A 9,632-nucleotide genomic window follows, 5' to 3' on the forward strand; every position below is an offset into this window, starting at 1 on the left:
GTACTGCTACGTGGAACGAGCCCCCGCACCGTGAGAACAAACATCTCAGCTCTGAAGCCGATCTTCATCCGCATACGTCACACGTCACGTGATCAGGAAGCAGAACATCCTTGTGTTAGGAGATCGTAAAAAAAGTGAGGCGCGAACCGGAAAAGCTTCTGCCGATCACGATTCAACAATTATGAAAGAACGGATAACGCTCGGAAACACGCGGATTCTTCCTGATGTAAGAGGTGAGTCTCCGCTTTGTTTTGGTGTCGACATCATCCTAGCGCGCAACGTTCTGTCACTCTTAAAAAAAACCAGTAAAGACGCTGAAAAGCGCTGGCAGCGAATGAGTGAACAGCAGATGACCAACACATAGAGAAGGGTGTAAATAAAGATCAGTCCCCGCTACACATCTTAGATATTTCTTCTCCACACGGTTTCAGATAAACTGTTCATTAAAGGTACGACACGAGTCCTACAGTGAGATGATCACTAAAGACTCGTGTCTCTGGGAGGTCTCCGGTGTGATCTATGTTTATCTATTAGGTAGACGCTTTTATCCAGAACACCGTACCTATAGGGCATGTTGTGATCTGTGGGGATACCAGAGTACCCGGAGGAAACCCACGCATGCACGAGGAGAACGTTCAACTCCACATAGAAAGGCTGCAGCCGAGTTTTCAACCTGCAACCTTCTTGCTGCGAGGCAACAGTGCCAACAATTGCACCACGCTGCAGCCCTATCTAACGTTGCAGCGCCGACATTTGTAACTCCAGAACGGCGGGAGGTTCTGTTTTAGCTCTTCTGCACCTGACAGCGGTTTCTGAGCATGCTAGCAGTGGCGCTAACGTAAAAAACATCAAGAACAAGAAGACCTACTTTGTGAACACACCGACAGGATGACCAACTTGCAGTCCCGTCGACGTAAAAGGAAGTCCATCAGCTTCCCTTTGTCCTCCAACAGGTGGACCATGGGAGCCAGCTTCACCTGGAGGTACCACAGGTAACCTGAGACAGATGAGCAGACATTAACCACAGCTAAATTCAATTCAATAAAACTTTATTAATCCCAGAGGGATTACTGCTCGTTGTGATCAGTAACTGGATCTGATGGACTCTGAACTCAATCTTAGACCGACTAGACACTAGTCCTCTGATGAGACTCGACTCTTTAAAACATCTAGTGATTTGTTCGTGTTTAACACACCTTCACTGGCGCTGATGATGATGTCAGGCTGGAAGACACTCCAGGATGAAGAATCTTTGGGTTCAAAAGGTCAGGAAAACAAGCATGAATCAGAATAAACTCACTGCTAAGGCAAGACAAAACAGAACCGGGGAAGACTGAGGACACTGCCTTGAGGGATGCCACTGCAGAAATTTCTGTGTAAAGCGTAGGGAGGATACAAAGCTGACATGGCACCGGAGGCTGAGATGGAACCACAACCGGACCTGCAGGGACACAAACCATCAGAGTGAGAAACAAACGCACCACACCCAACCCCCCCAGGAGCAGGTGTGTACCTGACAGAGATACCCTGTATGGGTGAATGGACCGGGCTGGTAGGACAGGCTGGTGAGTGTTGACGGCACAGTCCGGTTCCTTCAGCTTGATATCGAAGATCAGTGATGTCTTACGGACAAACAGGAAGTGATGTAATCAGGTGTAGTTTAGTTTTATCGGACAGCACAGAAGACAAAGGGTGTTTCTCAATGTCAAGAACCTCACCTGGATGTCTTGGTCCCACCCCGGTTGTCAAGGAGATACGTCATCAGGAACCGCCAAGGCGTGTCCCAGTATTTGTGCCAAGCGTCTGTTCTCTGTTTGTTAGCCGTTTAGCTAGCTGAGCAAGGATATATGGGAGAAGCCTTGTAGCCTGGCCTTGGCCCAAACTTTCACAGAACAGCGCGGCATTTTAAAAGGATCAGACGCCGGCAGCGACTTCAGGGGCAAAGTTCCCGTTTAAATGTACGTCAACTAAATGTAGCTATCGGGTTGATACCTACAATCCAAAGCAGTTAGCTGTGGTTGGCTAGTTGCTCAGTAGTAGCAGCTTCGGTGGCTAGCAGGTCCCAACTCGCTTACATACTTAATTTAACCAATTATACACAATTAAAAAGGCTCGTTAGACATTTATACTGAAACTTATACGTATAAAATAAAACGTTACCTCATGTGACACGACTGCCATGGTCACCTGAGGTAAGAATGTTCCATTTAATTGTTTCTTCTACCAAGGAAGGACGTGTCCTTGTAAGCAAGGCGCCTCGACGTTGAGAAACACCCAGTGTTGCACGTAAACTGTTGCTCAGTAAGAAGAAAGGAACCTCTGGTTCTGACCTGTGAACTCTGGTGATGAACAACAACCAGGTTGTCCACGATGTTCAGAGCAAACTTCCCCGTTGTGTTCAGCTTCAACACATGACTCTTCTTACACGGGCCTTCCCTGCAGAACACAGCAGAACCTGTGGTCCACATGTGGGATGGGAACCCTAGTTCTCAGACATGTGCTGCATGTCCACGCCTAACGCCACCGAACCTTTAACCCGAGAGTTTACCCAAACCAGCGTCTGAACCTGGGGAGGTTTAGCGCCTTCACTGAAACGAAAAGGTACGTAGAACTAAAACGATGCAGATCTACATCAGATTCGGTTTGGAGACACAAAACCTCTGCAGGTTTACAATCACTGATGATGTCATCACAATCAGCTCGTCCTGCAATTTAGACCGTCTTCTAACGGAGTCTCATTTAATTCTCCGACTGGTCTCCAACTCGTCCCACATTTCTCTCAAGTTCCAACTGTTAACACCTGCTCCAGGAACTAGGGATGTCCCGTTCCCGTACGAACATCGGCCCAAAAACACCAGATTTTATCGGAACGCATCAAAAATCTCCGATGTCAGCAGGACGTTCCGCTTTAAACTCCATTCCAGCAGTTCTACCCATCAGCTCCCAGATCCAAAGTCCAGGTGATCAGAACAGTGTGTGCTAGCCCCATGTGGCTGTGTATTTGTTAAGAGTGTGACAGACAGCTTGGCTGGGAGCACAAGTTTCCTGCGGTGCAACAGAACCAGACTAACACGTCCAACCCCATCGTGCGTTGGAAGCAGGATCACTGAGGATTTTCTCACTCGACTTGTAGCGGTTGGTCTGCGTTTCCTCATCTCTCTAAACTCAGCTGTTCACATTCATGCAACCAAAGGTTAAGGGAACACTGGTCGGTTTTTACACTTACTGACGCTGGCTTGTTTTCAGTGCCAGTAAATCCCTGCACCGAGCCTTGTGTACGTTCCACTCTACGGAGCAGGTACAGGCACGTATGTTTGTGCTGATATCGTATCGGACAGCACTGAAGGACTGGAAGTAAAAAAAGATGTACGGAACATCCCTACAGGGAACATCTGTCCAGCGACACAAGAGCACGTCCACCAGACTCAGCAGGAAGTCCAGAACATTCCCAACAACCGTTTTAGTTTAGTAACGTCCCAAACATAAAACAGTTTCATGTGAGAACCGACCCTCAGTGACTCCTTCTGCAGGTTCAGAACAAAGGAAAAGAAATCCTTTGATCTTTTTCTTCTGCTCATTTAGGAACTGGTTGGTTGTTAGCTCAACCAGAACCGGTCCGGACGGGCCAGTGTGTGTCGTTACCTCGGTAGGTGATACAGAACCACCTCTGCACCAGGGCTGTTGGGCGTCCTGGAGTGATGCTTCAGATACATGACGTACAGCTGGCCGTAGCTACACACACACACACACACACACACACACAGAGTTATCCCCAATCCACATGAAGTGGAACTATTATTTACTCTCATTACATGGTTGCTATGGCGACATCTCGCTCAGACAGGCTGAGTTTGGCGGGTTTGGGGATGACCGGCAGTTCGATCTCAAACTTAGACATCTTGGAGATGGTTCCGTTCTGGGAAAGATGGATATTCACTATGAAAACACACACACACACACACACACACACACACACACACACACACAGGACGTGGGACTCACCCTGAAGGCCAGCGGCTGCAAGACGTTTCCCTGGACAGTAGTGGACAGCAGGAGGACGGCCGTCTCTGGACAGTACTGGTACCAGTTCACGTTGATGTTCTGACTCTTCTGCAGCTTCAGGCTGCGTTTGTCTGGAAACACCTGAAACCCACATTTCAGAACATTTCCTGCTGCTCCACATCTAAACAACAGTTTGACTCTGCAGAAGCGTCTGGCGCGCCACCGGTCTACCTGATAAAACTCAACGCCCTGGTCTGTTATGAAGACGATCTCGTTCCAGCTGGTCCAACAGAACCCCAGAACGTTGGCGTTCTTCGTCTGCAGAGCGACACAGAGGGTTACTGAGGGAACAGGAGGGAACGGAGATGTTTGACCCAAAGGCTGACGGACCTTACACTCCTGAGTGAACTCCATGTGTGGGTAGTCAGGAATGAAGTTGATGAAATCCTGTAAACACAACCAGAACCAGAACCTTAAAGGGAAGTCAGAATAAAAACATCCCACACGCTCCTGAACTCACCACAGACTTGGAGGTCCTCTGAACCGCCAGGATCTTGTTCCCGATGGAGAACTTGATGCACTTCACCTCTCCTTTGTCATCCATCCTGAGGAGGAAAGCGGCAGCCAGAGCAGGGTTAGGCAGGTCTTTCACCTGAGTCTACAGGTGAACACGCGGCTAGCTTAAACTAAACGGTGATTCCTGATGTACCTGAAGGCAACACTGCTCTTGTCATCTGGCCCTTTGACCACCACACCTGTGGCTCCACCTGAACGCACCGCGAACACCTACAGGGTTGAGGTTAGGGGTTACCGGCGCGCGACTGTAGCAGGTTAGCTTAGCCGATGCTAACTGTTAGCTCACCTGTTTATTAGCTTCATCGAAGAAGACGTTATTGACGCTGGACGCGTGTTCGAACTGGACCGGGTTCTCCTTCAGCTCCAGGTAATGCTCGTTGGCCATCCTCACACACCTGGCCGGTTCTGCTCCTGATGTTTGACCGGAAACCGGAAATCTAACTACAAGCCTTCCTTCTCCTTCACAATAAGAGACCGTTTCAACTGTGGTGAAACTTGTGTAGCAGCACACAGAACTAAACGTGCGTATCGCGCTTTGACGCACCTTCATGTGAACTCGTTTCCAAACCATGTTCAGCTGGAGAAGAGACCTGTTTTTGGTTTAGGCTGTTCGGTGGCGTTCTTGTGACAAGTCATGTGACCAACATTCATCACGTGCTTGCTTACAAACTTCAAAACACAAAAGTCGTGTTTAAGTTTTATTGAATCAAAATAAAAACATCAGATTTTCCTCTAACAGAAGATCCTCTACGCCCCGAAGAAACACCACTGCAGGGTCTCTCAGACACACACACACACACACACACACACACACACACACACACACACACACACACACACACACACACACACACACACACACCTCTGACTTAGATTATTTTATTAATCTGAACAAACTTCCTGACTCGCAGCTTCACACAAACACGCAGCAGTAAAGCAGGAGGACATGATGACGTCCCAGCTGGACCCACCATCCTGATCAGGGAGTCTTCTCCTCCTACAGCCTGAAGGAGGTGTTCCACTCTGCCCTCAGTTGGAGGAGGGTGGGGTTAGCGGACAGGTGTGGAGGAACCAAAGCCTCCTCCTCGTCTCCAGAACACAGCAGATGGTGACGAGGGCGGCGTTAGTCGTCAGTGTCCGGTTTTAGAGGAGGACCTCCATCCTCAGAGGTCACCGGGAACGATTTCTTTCCTCGTTTCTGGATGTGATCCTCGTTCCGCTTCTCCAGAGCCACGATCTGTCACAGAGCAGAATGATTCAAACACCTCGTATCCACCACGGCTCAACGCCCGCCAGGACCCTCTTTTACCTCCGACATGAAATCCGCCTCGTCCTCAGCTCCAACCGGGACACTCAGCCCCGTCACGGCGTTGAAAAGCTCGTAGACGCTCATCACGTCGCCCACGCCTCGCTTCTGGAAGAACTGAAACACAAACACGAGGCACCTGATACCTGGGGTCTACCTGGACACCAGCGGGACAGACTCAGCTGATGTCCCACACCAAACATCTGGATGTTTTACTTTCATCTGGATCGAAGCCGAACTATGGAGGGCGTTACCGTGGAAACGTTCCTGCAGTCTCTGAAGAGGAACTCCAGCCCGTGAGGATGAGTCGGCTCCACGGACTGACTCACGTCTATCAGCCACACCTTCAGCCAATCAGAGCAGGACAGAGAAAGATGAGTGGATGAAGGTTACAGGCTGAAGGTCATCATCATCATCATCATCATCACCTTCTCCTGGTACCACAGCATGTTGTATTCACTGAGGTCAGCGTGGACCAGGTGACATTCCTGATACAGCTGCTGCATCAGCTGCAGACACACACACACACACACACCTGGATGTTACCTGGTACAACTCCACATCAGCTACAAACACACACACACCTGTCTGTGAGACACACACCTGTAACACCTGGTAGTAAGCGGCTTTCATGTCCTCGGAGCTCAGCGTCACGTCCTTCAGCTTCGGAGCCGGAACGTGGTCCTTCCCGATGAACGACATCACCAGGATGTGTTTCTTCAGCAGAACCACATCTGGAACCGGAAGTCCAGCTTTCTTCATCCTGGCGACGTGAACAGAGACGTTTCACCTGCTGCAGCTGTGACTGGCAGACCAGAGCACCTGGGCTGTACCTGGACAGGTTGTGCATCTCCTTCTCCGCCCACAGCCGGATCACCTTCCTGGGGTTCAGTTTGCTGAAACGGTCTTTGAAGCGGTAATCGTCTTTGATGTAGCGGTCCCTGTTCTTAAACTCGTTCAGCGTGGTCTTAAACACCTTGAGGACCACCTCACCTGGTACGGGCTCCTCCTCCAGCCTGGACGGGACACACACACCTCAAACGTGAACCAGAACCCCTCAGATCCTGTTCCCAGCAGGTTCAGCTCCTCCCAGCTCACCTGCCCCCATCGGCGTGGAACACCACCGACTCCTTCCCGGTGCTGATGCAGCCGTTGATGTTCTCCAGCACGCCGGCGTTCACCATCTTGTACATCAGCAGACGGGTCCTCGGGTCCACGGCTTGTTCCTGTCCAGACACACGAGATCACGTTGGGACAGACAGCAGGACGGTCCATGGACCGGACTGTGGGACACGTACGGCGGTGGAGTGCTCCTTCTTCTCATGGAGCCGAGCGCTGCGTCTCTGCTCGCTGTAGCAGTGCTGCTTCAGAGAGTTGAAGACCTGGTTGGACAGCTTCAGGTCCATCCCCAGACCATCTCCCACCTGGACCTCTGGAGCAAACTGCAGGACAGGAGGACGGGGGACAGACAGAACAACATCCAGTTGTTGTGACTTCCTGAAAGCAGGAATCAGAACACCCAGAGGACTTCCAGAACCACCATCCAGACGGAGACTTACATTGTCCATCCGGGCCGTGTTCTTGCGTCCACAGGCCACCTCGTCATGTTTGGTGGTGATGTTCTTCCCCTTCCTGCTGAAGCCCCTCCTGGGCGTGGTCTGAGGTTTGTCTGGATCATCAGGAACACAAACATTACAGAAACGTCTCAGACGGCTCCTCTAGACCTGATGCAGGAACCTCACCGGCTCGGTACGGGTCGTGTCTCGTGTCCTGCCAGTCCACCTCGTCCTCCGAGCTGTCGCTGTCCTCATAGGGATGGACCATCCGATAGTTCTCAAAGGAGATGGACACTGGACAGAGACACAACCTGGTTAGGAAGAGAGTCCAACCGGGAACGGTCCTCTGACCCAGAACTGCTGGGCTCGTCTAGGCTCGACCAGCGGTTCTGGGCCCGACCCGACCCTACCTTTACTGTCTCCGTTGAACTTCCTCTCCTCCCGACGGAGCTGATCATCAAACTCTCGGTCAAACTGCATCTGCAGCATCTGGGCCAGCATCAGGTCACTGGTGGTGTCGGGACCGTCCTCCAGCAGCAGGTCCACCTCTGGGCTAAAGCAGAACCAGCTGTCAGACCCAACAGTCTGAATCGTAGCTGCAGGACAGGAGAACGGCGTGCTCCAGGTGACTCACCCGGTGAGAGCAGAGAAGCTGCTGTTGTCTTCCTCCAGCTGTGTGGCCAGCTGTTCGCTCATCACCTCCGTCAGGGGGCAGGCCGGGGCCGTCGGGCCCACACAACCCCACGGGTTCTGGAGAAACAGAGTCAGTTTCATGCTTCAGCTCAGATGGTTCTGTCTGGTTAGTGATAACCTCGGCGTTTATAACAAGTAACTGCTGATGTAATCTGATTACTTTGCAGTAAATCTACTTCCAGAGTTACCCAACCCCTGAGCCAGAGGGAGGGGTGCTGGTGCGGTTAGATAACAGTAGTGCCGTAGCCAGGCTGGAGGGACATGTCCTCGCATGTCTGAGAGGGGCGTGTCGCCTCAAACAGCTGACGTCATCCGGACGCAGAGGCTCAAATAAAACACCAGAATATTAAAGTTACATTTAAACGTTTTCTAATTGGATGTTGAAATAACTCCAACACCGAAACAGCTGGACACATCTGTGGCCACATGACTCCCACGTGACCAAACTGAAGGCCGTTTATCTCTAATCTGCCCTCCGAGCTAAGCTAGTTAAGCACGTTTACTTCTAACTCATACACGTTCAGCCTGGTCAGCTCTGACCTTCCGTCTCAGGTCCAATCGGGCTAAGCGACACGTTCGTGTAAAACCGGGCCAGACACAACCGGTACCGACCTTCCGCGCCTCCGCAGTGACTCCTGGCTGATCCATGGCTGGGACTCCGGTCTGTCGGCTAGCTAGCGCTAAAGCTAACGCTGGTGTAACTTTGTGGAAACAAAACGAGACGAGAAGAGCCGAACCGGAAGCTAGAATGTAAACGTCAGCAAAATGAAAATAAAGTTCTCAAGTCGGTAACAAACGTTTGTAAACGGATGAAAGTTGAAGACGACGTAGAGGCGTCTCACAGGACAGCGTGAACCTTTAAACACCCGGAAACACGTCACAGCCCAACAAGACTCCAACCTGCCTTCAAAATAAAACACTTTACATCACATCCTCCCGGAGTCGCCCTGTCCGTGTTCGAGAGCACAGAGATGTATGTAAACAGTGTTTATATACTTTATATATTCTCTTCATGGCCTATATAGTTATCAACGTAACATGATTTATGACCAACTAACATTTAGAGTTCTGCCACCGGATGTTTGGATCAAAATGAGAGCCAATCAGATCTTAGATCAGTTGAGAGCCAGGAGTTTCCCATCATGCCCTAGGTGTTGGAGAGCAACTGCAGCGCCTTGCTCCAAAATCTGCAGCCGCCTTGATCTCACTAGATTATCGTTGCCTACGTAGCCATGACGTCAGAGCAAGTCGGTGTTAAGTCTGACACAAATCTTACTGGCATGCACTGCAGTGCGCCGATCACCGGTGATCGAATCTGAACTCAAATCAGAACTGGCTCATCTCGAACACGGACTACAAATCAGAAATCGTCGGCACGTCGCATATGTGACGTCACCACAGAGTCTCATCTCCCCTAGCTAGCTGCTTACCACATGGCCAGATTTGTTATGGATTAAAGATTTGAAGTTCCCTGAATTCACCGCCATTTTCTCTCTCTC

At 50.6% G+C, this 9,632-nt stretch overlaps 2 protein-coding genes across 4 annotated transcripts in view; both read right to left on the bottom strand.

Moving 5' to 3' along the window:
* rmc1 (regulator of MON1-CCZ1) overlaps positions 1-5,187 on the bottom strand; it is a 7,622-nt gene extending 2,435 nt beyond the window's left edge. The window contains exons 1-13 of one of the 2 annotated variants that reach the window (XM_070553529.1): positions 4,865-5,187; positions 4,712-4,788; positions 4,523-4,607; positions 4,393-4,449; positions 4,234-4,320; positions 4,003-4,143; positions 3,813-3,916; positions 3,643-3,732; positions 2,331-2,436; positions 1,514-1,622; positions 1,397-1,441; positions 1,197-1,250; positions 869-997 (exon numbers count right to left, since the gene is read on the bottom strand). In XM_070553529.1, coding sequence (XP_070409630.1) covers positions 869-997; positions 1,197-1,250; positions 1,397-1,441; positions 1,514-1,622; positions 2,331-2,436; positions 3,643-3,732; positions 3,813-3,916; positions 4,003-4,143; positions 4,234-4,320; positions 4,393-4,449; positions 4,523-4,607; positions 4,712-4,788; positions 4,865-5,149 — 1,369 coding nt within the window. In that variant the 5' untranslated portion in view covers positions 5,150-5,187. The remainder of the gene's footprint in view (positions 1-868; positions 998-1,196; positions 1,251-1,396; positions 1,442-1,513; positions 1,623-2,330; positions 2,437-3,642; positions 3,733-3,812; positions 3,917-4,002; positions 4,144-4,233; positions 4,321-4,392; positions 4,450-4,522; positions 4,608-4,711; positions 4,789-4,864) is intronic. The other variant, XM_015974671.3, reaches the window with a different exon arrangement.
* Positions 5,188-5,441: 254 nt separating this feature from the next.
* Positions 5,442-9,004, bottom strand: riok3 (RIO kinase 3 (yeast)). 2 transcript variants are annotated; one of them, XM_015974672.3, is made up of 13 exons: positions 8,746-9,004; positions 8,075-8,190; positions 7,851-7,993; positions 7,627-7,734; positions 7,444-7,553; positions 7,183-7,326; positions 6,983-7,110; positions 6,718-6,900; positions 6,488-6,647; positions 6,313-6,393; positions 6,139-6,228; positions 5,888-6,001; positions 5,442-5,815 (listed from the first exon to the last, which is right to left on the bottom strand). In XM_015974672.3, exons 1-13 carry the CDS (start codon positions 8,779-8,781, stop codon positions 5,702-5,704), a joined length of 1,527 nt encoding a protein of 508 aa, XP_015830158.3. In that variant the 5' UTR covers positions 8,782-9,004; the 3' UTR covers positions 5,442-5,701. The 2 variants fall into 2 exon arrangements, with proteins under 2 accessions (XP_015830158.3, XP_054592145.2); XM_054736170.2 differs by lacking the exon at positions 8,746-9,004 and adding an exon at positions 8,294-8,412.
* Between the last annotated feature and the right edge of the window lie 628 nt (positions 9,005-9,632).

The sequence above is a fragment of the Nothobranchius furzeri genome, chromosome 7 (assembly GCF_043380555.1).
Source record: "Nothobranchius furzeri strain GRZ-AD chromosome 7, NfurGRZ-RIMD1, whole genome shotgun sequence".
NCBI lineage: Eukaryota > Metazoa > Chordata > Actinopteri > Cyprinodontiformes > Nothobranchiidae > Nothobranchius > Nothobranchius furzeri.